Here is a 17,996-nt window from a genome sequence, read left to right as displayed (position 1 = left end):
TCACCCAGGAAACCAAAGAAGAACTTAAACAATTCCTGGAAACCAATGAGAATGAAAACACTTCATTCCAAAACCTATGGAATAGGGCAAAGGCAGTCCTAAGGGGGAAATACATAGCCATCCAAGCTGAAAGAAAGAAAGAAAAAAAAAGAAAGAAAGAAGGAAAGAAAGAAAGAAAGACAAAAGAGAAAAAGAAAAATCCTGAATATACAAACTGTCTTTACACCTGAAAGAATGGGAGAATCAACAACAAATTAAACCTAACCCATGCACAAGAAGGGAAATAATTAAGATTAGAGCAGAGATCAATCAGTTAGAAACCAAATATACAGTAGAACACATCAAGGGAACTAGAAGGTGGATCCTTAAAGGAATTAATAGGTGATAAACCACTGACCAGACTAATCCAAAAGAAAAGAGAAAGGACCCAGAATAATAAAATCATGATTGAAAGGGGGGATCACGACTAACACTAAGGAAATAGAAACAATAATCAGAAATTATTATCAACACCTATATGACAATAACTTAATCAACCTAGAAGAAATGGATGCATTCCTGGAAACCTATAAACTCCCAAGACTGAAACAGGAAGACCTGACAACCTGAATAGACCAATATCTAGCAAGGAGATTGAAGAAGTGATCAAAAACCTCCCAAAAAACAAGAGGCCAGGACCTGATGGATTCCCTGAGGAAGCCTGCCAAACATCAAAGGGAGAAATAAAACCTATTCTTCTGAAGTTGTTTCAAAAAATAGAAACAGAAGGAAAACTTCCAAACTCTTTCTATGAAGCCAGTCTTACCTTGATCCCAAACCAGGCAAAAACCCCCATCAAATAGGATAATTCCAGAACAATATCCCTGACCAATATGTATGCCAAGATTCTCAACAAGATCCTAGGTAATAGGGTTCTACTCTACATTAAAAAAATTATCCACCACAACCAAATTTATCCCCTGGGAGGCAAGGGTATTTCAACATTTTCAAATCAATCTATGTGATAGAACAAATCAATAAGAGAAGAGAGAACAACAACATGGTCCTCTCAATTGATGCAGAAAAAGCATTTGACAAAACATAGCATCCTTTCCTGATTAAAAATTTTCAGAGTATGGGGATAGAGGGAACATTCCGCGACTTCATAAAATCCATCTATGAAAAACCCACAGAGAACATCATTCTTAATAAGGCAAACCTGAGAGCCTTTCCATTGAGATCTGGAACACAAGGATGCCCACTATTGCCACTATAGTTCAACATAGTGCTTCTAGCAACAGCAATCAGCAATCAGACAACAAAATGAAATAGAAGGTACTCAAATTGGCAAAGAAGAAGTCTAACTCTCTCTTTTCGCAGATGACATAATAGTTTATGTAGAAAACACAAAAGACTCCACCCCAAAATTACTAGAACTTATACAGCAATTCAGTAATGTTGCAGGATATAAAATCAATGCATAGAAATCAGTTGCTTTCTTATATACTAAGAATGTAATTGTAGAAAGAGAAATTGGAGATTCAATTTTATTTACATAGCACCAAAAACCATAAGATACCTTGGAATAAACCTAGCCAAAGAGGTAAAGGATCTATACTCGAGGAATTACAGAACACTCAATAAAGAAATTGAAGAAGACACAAAAAGATGGAAAAACATTCCATGCTCATGGACTGGAAGAAGAAACATGGTTAAAATGTCTATACTACCCAGAGCAATCTATAATTTCAATGCCATCCTGATCAAAATACCATTGGCATTTTTCAAAGTGCTGGAACAAACAATCCGAAAATTTGTATGGAACAGAAAAGACTCTGAATTGCCAAAAAATGTTAAAATAGAAAAACAAGGATGGGGGCATCATGTTGCCTTATTTCAAGCTATATTACAAAGTTTACCACCAAGACATCATGGTATTGACACAAAAACAGACACATAGACCAATGGAAGAGTATAGAGTCCAGTTATGGACTCTCAACTCTATGGTCAACTAATACTCAACAAAGCAGGAAAAGATATGGAATGGAAAAAATATAGTTGCTTCAATAAATGATGCTTGGAAAATTGGAAAACTATGTACAGAAGAATGAAACTCAACCATTCTCTTACACCATACACAAAGATAAACTCAAAATGGATGAAAGACCTCAATGTGAGACAGGAATCCATCAAAATCCTAGAGGAGAACATAGGCAGTAACCTCATTGACATCAGTCACAGCAACTTCTTTCAAGACACATCTCCAAAGGCAAGGGAAACAAAAGTGAAAATAAACTTTTGGGACTTCATCAAGATGAAAGGCTTCCACACAGCAAAGGAAACAGTTGGCAAAACAAAGAGGCAACCCCAGAATGGGAGAAGATATTTGCAAATGACACTACAGACAAAGGGCTGATTTCCAAGATCGATAAAGAATTTCTCAAACTAAACACACAAAATACAGATAGGTCAAAACTGGGCAGAAGAAATGAACAGACACTTGTCTAATGAACACATGCAAAGGGCTAACAGGCACATGAAAAAATGTTGATCATCATTGGCCAGAAATTCAAATCAAAACCACATTGAGATACCACTTTACATCAGTTAGAATGGCAAAATTGACAAGGCAAGAAACAACAAATGTTGGAGAGGATATGGAGAAAAGGGGACCCTTTTATACTGTTGGTGAGAATGCAAGTTGGTGCAGCCACTTTGGAAAACAGTGTAGAGATTCCTCAAAAAATTAAAGATAGAGCTACCCTGTAACCCTGGAATTGCACTACTGGGTATTTACCCTGAAGATACAGATGTAGTGAAAAGAAGGGCCACATGCACCCCAATGTTTATAGCAGCAATGTCCACAGTAGCCAAACTGTGGAAAGATCTGAGATGCCCTTCAACTGATGAATATAAGGAAGATGTGGTCCATGTATATAATGGACTATTTCTCATCCATCAGAAAAGATGAATACCCAACTTTTGCATCAACACGGATGGGGCTGGAGGAGATTATGTTGAGAGAAATAAACCAAGCGGAGAAAGCCAAGGATCACGTGGTTTCACTTACTTATGGAAAATAAGGAATAACATGGAGGACATTAGGAGAAGGAAAGGAAAAGTGAATTAGGGGAAATCAGAGGGGGAGATGAACCATGAGAGACTGTGGACTCCAACAAACTGAGGGTTTTGGAGGGGGCAGAGAAGGGATGGGTGAATCTGGTGGTGTATTAAGGAAGGCACGTATTACAAGGAGAACTGGGTGTTATATATAAACAATGAATCTTGGAACACTACATCAAAACCTAATGATGTATTGTATGGTTAATAACATAACACAATAAAAATTTTAAAAAAATAAAATAAAATCTTACATTCATTGAGGAGTTCACCTGAGCAGTAGTTTCATCATGTGTTGGAAACTGATATATCTGGATGCCATTGCTAACCAATTCACTCATTATTTTACACTTGAATTTCTGTAAATCATTTTTAGAAATTGTATCTGCTTTGGCAATCAATGGTACAATGTTCACCTGTAAATAAAGAGCCAAACAAAATCTCACCATCAAGGATTTGTTGTTATTCCTGGAGTTTTTACGTCAAAACCTCATAATCTCTCACAGTAAAATTTTTATAACTAGATAATCACTGGCTACTACCATACCTTTGTCACAAAATGGCTGTCCAAAATCATTAGTACTTCTGAATATTAATCTTTTATCAGAATTCAGGTTTAGAAGTTCCAAATTTATTTTCTCAAACTATCTTAAACTTTCCATACATTTAGAGTTATTAAAATGTACATAGTAGAATAAGAGAGTCAAATTAATTCATATTCAATTTGATTTCTTAAACTGAGTGCTCAAAGTCAGGAGTAACTTGCATCAATACTATACATTAATACTATACATTACATTATTACTATAATTAATACTATACAATAATATTAATTTATACTAAGTTAATTCTCTTTCATTTTCATCACCTTCTCCATAAATCCATGTCTTTGTAGATATATTTGTTTGTGGTTTTCAAAGGCCACCTAAAAATAATATACCTTTTTTGTTACCATACCTTGAAGACTGAATGTGTGTGTATGTGTGTGTGTGTGTGTGTGTGTGTGTGTGTGTATATATATATATATATAAATCTTGCTCACAAATATCATTTGATATTTTTAAAAAGGTATTATTTCTATATTGCATATTTGAGGTTGAAATTTTATTCATAAACTTTTCTTTGTAGTTCTGCAATATGATCACTCCTGTCTCCATGCAGTTACATTTTAATAATTAAACTTTGTAGAAATTAAAAATACACAAAATTATAAAATATCTGTTTTTATTGTGAAAGTATCTTATCAAATCATAGATATATAATGTCAAGTTCTGTGATATTGTAAGTGTGCATAAAAGTCAGTTCTAGGTATATTGTTTTTATTTTAGATTCTTCAAAGTGCATTTTTAAAAAATCCTTGTACAAATCTAGGGCCTCACTATAACACTGATGTTCAAATTTTAGAATCTTAAATAGAACCTTCTACAGTAAAAAGCAGACAACTACTAAGATAGGTTCAAGTTTAACATAAATATTTTGGGTCATATTGCTGAGAAAGCTATCTTCTAATGATAGCAAAACCTTAACACATAACAAGTAGAAATTTCCATGTTAATAATCCCTTAAGTGTTCATATTTGAGGGATGAAAGTCACTTATTGCAAAGAGAATTGAGCAACCTAGAAGAGAAGACAGCAGACACACACACACACACACCATTGCTCACCCTTCTATGTAATGTTCCTGTAAAAAAAAAAAAAAAGTAATTTTCTATATCTGGAAATTTTTTGATGATAACAGCTACCCATAAAATTAAAAATAAAACTATGTGTCCCTAGTGATTGAATATCCTAATGATCAAGAAATTGAGCCATCTCTTGATTTTAACTAGAAATCTAACTTCTTTCAACAACATGGTGACATATAAGATTAGGTACAGGATAGGTGAGCCTGTTGGTGGGTATTAGGAGGGCACATATTGCATGGAGCACTGGGTGTGGTGCATAAACAATGAATCTTGAAACATTAGAAAAAATAAAATTAAGATGTTTAAAAAAAAGGATTAGGTACAAAATTTCTTTCCAGTTTGAACAATACATAGCACAAGTCAGGACTTCTTTGATAAAAATTTTACAACTTTTTCTCTCCTCAACCTAATAAAGTGTAGAAAAAAAACTCATGACATAAAAGTTTCTTTCACATGTATTTATCCTCTACTGGAAAAAATATATACATACATATTAAATCCTGAATCTTCTGTGATAGGACCACTAACCAGGATCATGAAAACTTTATGATTCACACAATCAGGAGTAACAGGTAAATGTTAATGGGATTGTTTTATAGTACTGTAGAATGAAATCAATTTCAAAAATACAGAAAAGCTGCCACAACCTCTATGATTTTAATCATAAAAAAACCTGTAAATTTTTATTTTAAAATTTTTAAATCTTTTTTTTTAAATATTTTTATTTATTTACTTGACAGAGAGATCACAAGTAGGCAGAGAGGTAGGCAGAAAGGGGGGGTGGGAGGTTGGGGCACCAGGTGGTGGGTATTATAGAGGGCACGGATTGCATGGAGCACTGGGTGTGGTGAAAAAATAATGAATACTGTTATGCTGAAAATAAATATATTAATAATAAAAAAAAGAAAGACGGAGAGAGAGAGGGAAGCAGGCGCCCCGCTGAGCAGAGAGCCCGATGTGGGACTTCGACCCAAGCCGAAGGCAGCAGCTTAACCTACTGAGCCACCCAGGTGCCCTATTTTAAAATTTTTTAACTTTATCTTATTTTCCTAATACACACCTAATTAAATGTTTCTGGAAAGCTAAGGTTGAAATTTATCAAATGCTAGTACCTGCTCAATGTATCATCCCTCCCCAGTGCATATGTTGAGGCCCTAACCCCAAGTATCTCAGAAAAGACTCTTTAGAGAGGTGATCAAGTGAAAATAAGGTCATTAGAATAGGCCCCAATCCAATGTGACTGGTGTGTTTATAAGAATAGGAAACAGAGGTTGCCTGGATGGTTCAGTGGGTTAAGCCTCTGCCTTCAGCTTAGGTCATGATCTCAAGGTCCTGGGATTGAGCCCCGCATTGGGCTCTTTGCTCCATGGCGAGCCTGCTCGACCCCCCCCCCACTGCCTGCCTCTCTGCCTACTTGTGATCTCTGTCAAATAAATAAATAAAAACATTTTTTTAAAAAAGAAAAGAAAAATATATTTTAACATATTAAAATTAACAAGTTCTTCTATGTAAATACCTTCAAGTTATATATTATCACAAAATAATTATCAAATCTTGGTAGGTTGATGGATTTATCTAACACACCTTACTGTCAATGTTCTTCATAGTTAATAGATCAAGGGACTTCAGGGAATGTCCTGTAGGTGAAATGAAGTAAAGACACACATGTATACGGGAATCATGGTAGTCAATGAAGGAACGTTTAATTTTCAATTCTTCTTGAAGATAGGCCTCAAATTGAGCATCTACATAGTCAACTACAGGTTGATAGCTGAAAAAAATTATTTCAACAGATTAAAATGACAGATTAATAACACCTATAGTCTGTCTTTTCACCATTTAATAAATTATTAATATGGGGGAGCTTGGGATGATGGTGGAGTAGGACACTGTGCTCACCCCATCCCATGTTCACAAATAGAAATCATCCACATCCAAGTCAACAAATCAGATAGAGATCCAAAGACTGGAAAAACAAATTCCACAACTAAATATAGAGAAGCTACATCTGGGGTGCCTGAGTGGCTCAGTAGGTTAAGTCTTCGGTTCAGGTCATGATCCCAGGGTTCTGGAATGGAGCCCCAAAATTGGGTCCCTGCTTTGTAGGAAAACTGCTTATTCCTCTCTCTCTCCCTCTGTCCCTCCCTCTGCTTGTCCTCTCTCTCAGATGAATAAATAAAATCTTAAAAAGAAGAAGGAAGAGGAGGAGGAGGAGGAGTAACAGGAGAAGGGGGGAGGAGAAGGCGGGGAGGAGAAAAAGGAAAAGGAGAGGGAGAGGGAGAAGGGGAAGAATCTGTATCTGAAAGTTTAGGAAGGTCAGAAAGGTGGAGGAAAAGTGCTCACAGAAGGGAGAGAGCTGCATATGCAGAGAGGGGAAAGAAATAGGTCCTTGCACGAGGGAGCTCACACAAGGAAGACAAATCCCCACGTCTTTTTGGTTTTAAAAACCAGAGGGTTGGGGGAAGGAGTCAAAATGGCAGGCTTGACTGCTACTGAGATAGCATCTCAGTAGCAGGCTGAGATGACATCAGGTAGCAGGAGTTCAGCTAGATCTTTATCAAACCATTCCAAACACCTACAAATCCAACAGGGGATCAAAGAGAAGAGCAACAATTCTAGAAACAGAAAATCAACCACTTTCTGAAAGGTAGGACCTGTCAAGAAGTGAATCTAAAGTGAGAGGAAGATAGTCTGCAGGGGAAGGGGCCAGCTTCTGGCAAGTGGTGAAGTAACAGAGCACAAAATCAGAACTTTTAGAAGTCTGCTCCACTGAGGAACATCACTCCAGAGGCTAAGCGGGGGTGGAGCCCTTGTGGGGACATGGTGGTCTCAGGTCCCATGGGGTCACAGAAGGATCAGGATCAGGGGTGTCTGAGTGTAGCAGAGCTTGCAGGTATTAGAGGGGGGAAGTCAGATACAAAGATGGAGCAGAGGAGTGAGCTCTCAACTCAGGGTTACCTTAAACTGTGATCCGTGGCACAGTTGGACCACTGCCCTTTGAGCAGGGACCCCACAAATGGCAGATCCAGGAAGACCCCCTGGAAGAGCAATAGGGATCTGCTAGGTTTGGAGACTCCAAATGGGGCTGTGTGCCAGAGACAGAAAAGCTCAGTCACAGGCTGGGTGAGCTCAGAGCACTGCTGGAGACCAGGGAGATAGAAGTGATTGAACGCTTTTCTCCAATGACGCACTGAGGAGGGGACTCTGAGCTCTCGGCTCCTCTGGGCTGGAGACTGGGCAGCCACCATCTTCATTCCCATCCTCCAGAGCTCTACAGAAAGTGTTCAGGGAACAAAAGCTCCCAAGACCCAACCGGAGCAAGTTACTTAGCCCATCCCTTGGCAAGGGCAAGCAATTCTTCCTGGGGAAAGACACTTAAGAATCACTATAGCAGGTCCCTCCTTGAGAAGATCAGCAAGAAATCCAGCCAAGAACAAGATCACTGATCAGAGAAAACAGCAGAATTCCAGAGGAGGGGAAAGCAAATCATGGAACTCATGGCTTTTTCCCCTTGATTCTTTAGTCTTGCAAAGTTAATTAATTTTTTTTCTTATTATAATTTTTTAACTTTTACCCTTTCTTCTTTTAACATTTTTTAATTCGCTAATCTTAACAATAACTTTCTTTAAAAAAATCATTTTGAACCTTTGTTATTATAGTCATATTTTATCTTTCATTGTATCTAACTCTATCTTTTATATACACATAGGGTTTTTTCTTCTAAAAAATTTAGGGATACAATTTCTAATTGATCAAAATATACCCTAAATCTAGCACAGGGTTTGTTCTAGTCTCCAGCCTGAGTAAATTCTCTCCACTTTCTTGTTTTTTCTTTTCCCAACCAACTTATCATATCAAATCTTTTTTTTTTAGAATTTTTTTAAATTTTCATCTTTACAGTCACATTCCATCATTTCCTCATGTTTACACTTATTTTTGTATAAATATAAATATAAATAAATAAAAGTGTGTGTGTGTGTGTTTCTTTATTTAAAATTTTGGGAGGTAGTTTCTTCTAAGAGAGCAAAATGCTCCCCAAATCAAGTGGGCAGCTCTGTCCTATTCAGCAGTCTAATATGTATTTTTTCTTTTTTCTTTTTCTTTTTTTTATTTTTTAACTTCTTTTTACCCCCTTTCTTCTCCCCATAATTTGGGGTCTCTTCTGATTTGGTTAACACATATTTTTCTGGAGTCTTTGCCACCATTTTAGTATTTTATTCTCTTGTTCATATATTCTTTTTTTTTCCTTTAACTTCTTTTAGCAAAGTGTACTTTTTAATAAATTATTAATTTTTTTATTTTTTTAATAAACATATAATGTATTTTTATCCCCAGGGGTACAGGTCTGTGAGTTGCCAGGTTTACACACTTCACAGCACTCACCATAGCCCATACACTCCCCAATGTCCATAACCCCATCCCCACTCCAGTCCCCCCTTCCCTCCACAACCCTCAGTTTGTTTTGTGAGATTAAGAGCCACTTATGGTTTCTCTCCCTCCCGATCCCATCTTGTTTCATTTATTCTTTTCCTATCCCCAAACCCCCCATGTTCCATCTACACTTCCTCATAACAGGGAGATCATATGATAGCTGTCTTTCTCCAGCTGACTAAGCATAATACCCTCTAGTTCCATCCATGTCATCACAAACGGAAAGATTCCATTTCTTTTGATGGCTGCATAGTATTCTATTGTATATCTATACCACCTCTTCTTTATCCATTCATCTGCTGATGGACAGCTAGGCTTCTTCCATAGTTTGGTTATTGTGGACATTGCTGCTATAAACATTCGGGTGCACATGCCCCTTTGGATCACTTTGTTTGTATCTTTAGGGTAAATACCCAGTACTGTGATTGCTGGGTCATAGGGTAGCTCTATTTTCAACTTTTTAGGGAACCTTCACACTGTTTTCCAAAATAGTACTAGAAGTCCTAGCCTCAGCAATCAGACAACAAAAAGAAATTAAAGGCATCCAAATTGGCAAAGAAGAAATCAAATTATCACTCTTTGCAGATGACATGATACTATCAGTGGAAAACCCAAAAGACTCCATTCCAAAACTGCTAGAACTTGTACAGGAATTCAGTCAAGTGTCAGGATAGAAAATCAATGCACAGAAATCAGTTGCATTTCTATACACCAACAACAAGACAGAAGAAAGAGAAATTAAGGAGTCAATCCTATTTACAATTGCACCCAAAACCATAAGATACCTAGGATTAACCTAACCAAAGAGGCAAAGAATCTATACTCAGAAAACTATAAAGAACTCATGAAAGAAATTGGGGAAAACGCAAAGAAATGGAAAAATGTTCCATGTTCCTGGATTGGAAGAACACATATTGTGAGAATATCTATGCTACCTAAAGCAATCTACACATTTAATGCAATCCCTATCATATATTCTTATCTGTATAAAATGACAAGGCAGTTTCTGCCTTATTCTCACCACGAATAAAAGAACAAGAGGCAGTACCGAAGACTAGGGACCTAATCAATATGGACGCTGGTAATATGTCAGATCTAGAGTTCAAAATGATGATTCCCAAGGTGCTAGCTGGGCTCAAAAAAGGCATGGAGGATTTTAAAGAAACACTATCTGGAGAAATAAAAGCCATTTCTGGAGAAATAAAAGAATAAAACGTACCGAGCTGAAATCAAAAAAGCTATTAATGAGGTGCAATCAAAAAAATGGAGGCTTTTACTGCTAGGATATGAGACAGAGGAGAGAATTAATGATATAGAAGACCAAAGACAGAAAATAAAGAAGCTGAGCAAAAGGGAGACAAAAAAACTACTGGACTGTGAGGGGAAAATTTGAAAGATAAGCGATAAGAGAAAATCCTGAAGCAGGTCCAGAAAAGAAGTTTGGAAGAAATATTAGATTGGCAGCAGACTTATCCACAGAGACCTGGCAGGCCAGAAAGAACTGGCATATTCAGAGCACTAAATGAGAAAAACATGCAGCCAGGTATACTATGTCCAGCTAGGTTATCATTGAAACTAGAAGGAGAGATTAAAAGTTTCCATGACAAGCAAAAACTAAAAGAGTTTGAAAACACCAAACCAGCTCTACAGGAAATATGGAAAGGGGTCCTCTAAGCAGAGAGAGCCTAAAAGTAGTAGATTAGAAAGGAACAGAGACAATATACAGTAATAGTCACCTTACAGGCAATACAATGGCACTAAATTCATATCTTTCAATACTTGCCCTGAATGTAAATGGGCTAAGTGCCCCAATCAAAAGGCACAGGGTATCAGAATGGATAAAAAACCAAAACCCAGGGTGCCCGGGTGGCTCAGTGGGTTAAACCGCTGCCTTCGGCTCAGGTCATGATCTCGGGGTCCTGGGATCGAGTCCCGCGTCGGGCTCTCTGCTCAGCAGGGAGCCTGCTTCCCTTTCTCTCTCTCTGCCTGCCTCTCCGTCTACTTGTGATTTCTCTCTGTCAAATAAATAAATAAAATCTTTAAAAAAAAAAACCATCAATATGCGGTCTACAAGAAACTCATTCTATTTTTTAAAAGATTTTATTTATTTATTTGACACAGGAGAGATCACAAGTAGGCAGAGAGGCAGGCAGAGAGAGAGGGGGAAGCAGGCTCCCTGCTGAGCAGAGAGCCTGATGCGGGGCTCAATCTCAGGACCCTGGGACCATGACCTGAGCTGAAGGCAGAGGCGTTAACCCACTGAGCCACCCAGGCGCCCCAAGTAACTCATTTTAAACTCATTTATACACCTACAGATTTAAAGTGAGGGGGTGGAAAACAATTTACCATGTTAATGGACATCAAAAGAAAGCTGAGGTGGCAATCCTTAGATCAATTAGATTTTAAGCCAAAGACTATAGTAAGAGATGATGAAAGACACTATATCATACCTAAGGGGTCTGTCTGACAAAAAGATCTAACAATTTTAAATATCTATGCCCCTAACATGGGAGCAGCCAACCATATAAGCATTATAACAAAATCAAAGAAACACATTGACAATAATACAATTATGGTAGGGGACTTTAACACGCCCCTCACTGAAATGGACAGATCATCCAAGCAAAAGATAAACTAGGACATAAAGGCCTTAAATGACACACTGGACCAACATAGAGAAACTCAGGACGATATTGCTTCAATATTTAATTCTAATAAACACTTAAGGAAGAATTAACACCAATACTTAAACTCTTCCACAAATTTAAAGGGATAATTTTAAACTCATTTGGATGGTCAGAATTATCCTGATACTAATACTAATACTAATGAGAAGAAATGACACGCCATATCCCTATTGAACACAGAGGCAAAGTCTTCAATGAAATACTTTGCAAATGAATCAGCATCAAATTAAAAGCATCATACATGAAGACAAAAAGAGATTTATCTTCAGAATGCAAGGATCATTCAACATAAGCAAATTGATTTATAAATGCCACGTTGCAAAATAAAAATCAAATAACCAATAGTTGCAGAAAAGTATTTGATAAAATTCAACACCCTTTCATGAATTAAAAAAAAAAAACCTCATGAAACTAGGTATAGAAATAATTTATCTCAACACAATAAAGGCCTTTTATGAAAAGCATCTAAATTGTTGACTTTATTATACACTGGTTAAGTGAACATAATAAAAAAGTTAAATTCAAATCCAAGCAGCTTGCACCCTAAAAATTAAAAAAAAGATAAAAAGTAAACTGCTGACTTTATAGGCATTGAATTATTTGTTGTGTTCTTATCTTTTTAATTTTTATAAAACCAGTAATAATGTATGCTTTTTCATTCCTGAGATTAGTGATATTTGACTCCTCATTTCTTTTGCTTGCTCAGTCTGGTTAAAGTTTTTCACTCTTATCAATCTTTGTAAATAACCAGCAAAGTTAATTTGCTGATTTAAATGATTTTCTGACCTTTTTTCCTCTTTTCATCAATTTCTGCTGTAGTATAATTTTTCCTATCTTTTTCTTGCTTTAGGGTAAATTTGTTTTTATTTGTCTAGTTTCTTAATGATGAAGTTCTAGAACCTAGGTGAGGTTCGGTGGGCTGAGGTCCAGAGCCGATGACCAAGAAAGAATTCTTGAGACATCTTTGGTGCAAAATGGTGGTTTATTAAAGCACGGGGACAGGACCCGTGGGCAGGAAGAGCTGCTGCCCTGGGTTGTGAGGGCAGGTTCTGTACCCTGTGGTTGGGGGAAGGTGAGGGGAAGGGAGGTTTCAATGGAGTTTTCACAGGCTAAAGAGGGCCTCCAAGGTGCCAGGATGTCCCAGGCCTACCCTGGCCTACCTTGCCCTGGTGGCTGGATCAATGTTGTCTTTAGACCAGCCATTAACATTAAGATAGTTGGGAGACTTTCTGGTGGGATGTCACAATCCTGCTATCAATCATCTTTGTTAGTGAGATTTAGGACAGTTGTAAGCCAAGGGAGACTCCTGTCTAGCAGGACTGTGAGCTCTGCTAGTTAACTATTTGCTTATTGTTCATGGCAGTCAGGGCTGCCTGAGGGATGCTACACATATGACTGAGGGGGAGCGGATGGAGAGGGGGGTGCAAGGCACCAGCTTTTGCTTTGTCTTCAGCCAGCCTCATGCTCCCTCATCATTAACATGGAAATTACAATACTTGGGATTGGTTTTTTTTTTCCTAATATAAGTATTTTATGCTATAAATTGCCCTCTAAGCAATACTTTTGCAGCATCCTGTAGGTTTTTTTTTTTTTTTAATTGTGGTAAGAACAATTAACAGGAGGTCTACTTGCATAACAAAGACTGTTAAATCTTCTATTGTCCAACAGATCTCAAGAACTTGTTCATCTTGCATAATTAAAATGTTATATCCATTGAACAGTAACTCTTAATTCCTCCTTCTCAGACACTGGAAAACATTTTATATTCTTCTAGTAGTTTGATGAGAGTTTGTGATCAAGAAAAATGCCTGAGGTCATAATTTGCATAGAAAGGTGTTTACATAGGATGTTTGGGGGGTTTTGTTCTTGTTTTTGTTTAGGATGTTTCAGAATTATCTACTAACCTGTTCATAAAGGTGTATGCATTTTTAATTACACAAAATATAGTTTAAATAAGTTTGTTCTGTATTATTTCAGACATATCTTAATTATTACAAAAATTCAGTAGTTGTATGACAACAAAAGGTCTGAGAGGACACTTACTAAACCTACAGAAGTGTCTGTTGTTGGAAAAAGAAAAGGCCCAAAGTACCTATGTTTGGCTAAGTGGGTTTTCATTTCATCTGGTGCATTTCAATTTTTACCAAAATAAATTTATTTATAAGTTGGATAAGTGATAGAAAATAAGTAATCCAGCAAGTAAATTTAAAGATTTTATTAACTCACTTTATTTATTTATTTATTTATGAGAGAGAGAGAAGGTGAGAGCACAAGCCGGGATGGAGGGGCAAAGGGAGAGGGAAAAGCAGGCTCTCCACTGAGCAGGGAGCCCAATATGGGGCTTGATCCCAGGGATCATGATTTGAGCTGAAGACAGATGCTTACCTGACTGAGCTACCCAGACATCCCAAAGACAAGTAAATAAATGATAAAGATCCATTTTAGAAATTATTTAAGAATCAATCTTATCTTATAAATTAGGAACAGTGGATTCAATGGTGAGACCCAAAAAGATGTGTCTGAGTTCTATTCCATAAAACCAGTAAATTTAATTTTATTGAAAATAAAGAGTGTTTGTACAAATACAATCATCCTGGATAACCTAGAGACATCTTATATCAAATAACAAATGCCCTTAAGAGATGCAAGAGGAACAAAGAGGGCTCTGTGAAGATAGAGGCAGATGGGAGAGAGATAGCCAAAGAAACTAAATTTCTTGAAATAAGAAAATCTTTTATAATTAAAATAAGAAAACACTAACCTGGCTTCTTTGTTTATTTGATCACCATATCCCACTGTCTTCACAACAGTTAATTTCAATTGAACATTACTTTCTTGAAGTTCATATGTCTGAATTTTAAGTCCAACATTTGAGTAAAAATGTGAGGATTTTTTGTCTTTCAAATTAGTATTGAATAATGTGTCAATGAGTGTTGATTTTCCAATCCCAGTTTCCCCTGTAACAAACATAGATGCATTATCTAGGGACAAAAGATGGCTGAGAGGAAATAGCACTCTTACCCCTAAAGTGGTTTAAAGGGTCTCAAATATTTCAATGACTATAATTTCTTTTAAAGTATACTTGCTTCTCTTAACCCTCTCAGTCATTAATATAATATAGAAAATATATACACAAAGATAATCCAATTTTGAAGAGCAATGAAACATTTAAAGAAAAAAAAGTCAAGGTAGTATGACTAACATGATGAAAACAAACACAGATCAACAGACATGGTCTTGAATTAACAGCACCAGTGTTATACTACTTAAGATAAGTTGAAATGAGCATTAAAGAAAACTAATTAATAATTCAGATGAAGAGTCAGACACTTACCCACACAGAGAATATTAAAAGAGAATCCTTGTTGGATAGATCGATTCACCAACTGATGAGGCAAACATTCAAAACCAAAATGACCAAGCATTGTTAAACAACGGACAGTATCTCCTTTGGGCTTAAAAAATAAAAATAAAATATTTTAATTAGAATTAGTAATATCATTTGAAAATATAATTTTAATATGTTAAGGAAATTAGAATTATCATTTGGTTATCATAACTTAGACAACATTCAAATGAAGTAAATTCATAAGCAAATAAGTCTTTGTCCAGACACATAAATTTTGCTTTCGACTTACAAAATAGTAAATCTGGAGGAGGAAGAAGAAGATGGTGGTAAAGTAGGAAGACCCTAGGCTCATCTTGTCTCACCAACACAAATAGATAACTATAAAAATCATTCTAAATACCCCCAGAAATCATGAACAATGACAGAACAACTCCACACTAAAGGGAGAAAAGAGGCCTCATCAAAGAAGATAGAAAGTGTGGAGAAGTGATAAAGGGGAGAAAAAAGATAATGGGAGCTGGAATATGATTAGAGCCAAAGTTGCAGAGAATGCTGAGAGAGGGGAGCACACAGGAGCACACACAAGGAGAAAGTTTTGCAAAAGATATGGGCTTGGAAAACTAGAAGGACTGAGTTTCATGATTTCTTACAACCAGCAGGGCTTAAAGCCTGCAGTTTTAAAGGTAAGCTGCCTTGTCTGGGATAGACCTCCAAGGGCATGGTGCTGCTCCTGGAAAGAAGGCAGGCAAACAACCCAGGGGCAGATCCCATGGAAACAGGGCACTGATGACTGCCTGGGGCACATGGGGGGGAGATTATTCCCTCTTCTCCAGGCACACACCAAAGAAGCATTGTTCACAAATATATCTCTGGGGAAAAAAGAGCTCTCTGGCGACTTTTCCCTCATCTGCCCACAGCATAAACACAGAGTTGCTGGAAACAGCACAGTGCCAACACTGGCTGCCTAACTTTCTTACACAAAGCCCCATCCCTTGAACTCTGGTGGACTACCCTTCTCAATCAAGCTTTCCTCAAGCACAGTGTGACAGGCCCCACTTCCAAAAGACCAGCACAAATCCCTGCCCACACCATGTCTCCTGACCAGAGAGTTGTGTAGGGCTTCAGTTGTAGTGGAAATAGTATCAGGTCTCATTTACCAAGCAGACCAGAGCACAACTAGTTAAAATCATTCTGACTGTGCCCTGACCAATGCAGGCAAGAATAGCCTCTGCAGACCACTGGTATGAAAAATAGAGCAACAGTGAGTGCATGCAGCACAAATCAGAAACACTCATTGAAGCATCAGACCCTGGACACTATATGACCTCTGCCTCATAAATCCATACAGGGGTCCTGAGAGTATCAGGAACAAGAAAAATAATGGGGCTTTCTAACACAAAAAAGAAGACAAAGACTTAAACAAAATGCCAAATAGAGGAATTAATCCAAAATGAAGAACAAGATAAGGTTACAACAAGAGATCGAAGCAAAGCAGATATAAGTAACATGTGTGATGGAGAATTTAAAGCAACAATCACAAGAATACTCTCTGGGCTTAAAAAAAAAAAAGGAATAGAAGAGATCAGTGAGACCCTTACTGCAGAGAGAAAAGAGTTTTAAAAGAATCAGTCAGAAATGGAGAGTGGAGTAAATGAGATTGGAAACAGGACTGATGCAATGAACAGCAGGCTGGAAGAAGCTGAGGAATGAATTAGTGACAGAAAAGACAAAGTAACAGAAATTAAAGAAGCTGAACAGCATAGAGAAAGTATAACACAAGAATAGACTTATGGAATTCAGTAACTCCATCAAATCTAGTAACATGCATATTACAGGAGTCCCAGAAGAAGAAAAGAGAGGAAAAGGGGCAGAAATTTTATTTAAAGAAATAGTAGCTTAGAAGTCAAACTCTTACTCTTTGCAGATGACATGATACTTTATGTGGAAAACCCAAAGGACTCCACCCCAAAATTACTAGAACTCATACAGGAGTTCAGGAATGTGACAGGATATAAAATCAATGCACAGAATGCATTTCTATACACCAACAATCAGACAGAAAAAAGAGAAATTAAGGAGTTGATACAATTTATAATTGCAACAAAAACACTAAGATACCTAGGAATAAAACTAGGTGGCTCAGTGGGTTAAAGCCTCTACCTTCAGCTCAGGTCATGACCCTAGAGTCCTGGGATCAAGCCCCTCATTAGGCTCTCTGCTCAGCAGGGAGCAGCTCTCTCTCTGCCTGCCTCTCTGCCTACTTGTGATCTGTGTCTGTCAAATAAATAAAATCTTTTTTAAAAAATCTAACCAAAGAGGCAAAGGATTCGTAGTCAGAAAACTATAGAACATGTCATTGCAAATGGCAACATTTCAATTTTTTGATGGCTAATAGTCTGATATATATATATATATATATATATATATATATATATACACACACGTGTGTGTGTGTGTATATATACACACACACACACCCACACACACTATATATTATATATAGTATTTTATATATATGTATATATATATATATATATATATAACACCTCTTCATTCATCTGTCAATGGACACATCTGGGCTCTTTCCATAGTTTGGCTATTGTGGACATTGCTGCTATAAACATTCGGGTGCATGTTTCCCTTCGGATCACTACATTTGTATCTTTAGGGAAAATACCCAGTAGTGCAATTGCTGGGTCATAGGGTAGCTCTATTTTAAACTTTTTGAGGAAACTCCATACTCT

At 37.0% G+C, this 17,996-nt stretch overlaps 1 protein-coding gene across 1 annotated transcript in view; it reads right to left on the bottom strand.

Annotated features, from left to right (window-relative positions):
• SEPTIN14 (septin 14) overlaps positions 1–17,996 on the bottom strand; it is an 84,748-nt gene that overhangs the window by 60,113 nt on the left and 6,639 nt on the right. Inside the window, exons 3-6 of the mRNA XM_059155175.1 lie at positions 15,238–15,358; positions 14,665–14,860; positions 6,370–6,556; positions 3,354–3,515 (exon numbers count right to left, since the gene is read on the bottom strand). Of these exons, the coding sequence (XP_059011158.1) occupies positions 3,354–3,515; positions 6,370–6,556; positions 14,665–14,860; positions 15,238–15,358 (666 nt within the window). The remainder of the gene's footprint in view (positions 1–3,353; positions 3,516–6,369; positions 6,557–14,664; positions 14,861–15,237; positions 15,359–17,996) is intronic.

This window comes from Mustela lutreola, chromosome 17 (assembly GCF_030435805.1).
Source record: "Mustela lutreola isolate mMusLut2 chromosome 17, mMusLut2.pri, whole genome shotgun sequence".
In the NCBI taxonomy this organism is placed as follows: Eukaryota; Metazoa; Chordata; class Mammalia; order Carnivora; family Mustelidae; genus Mustela; species Mustela lutreola.
This window is presented reverse-complemented; position numbering and strand designations above follow the sequence as displayed.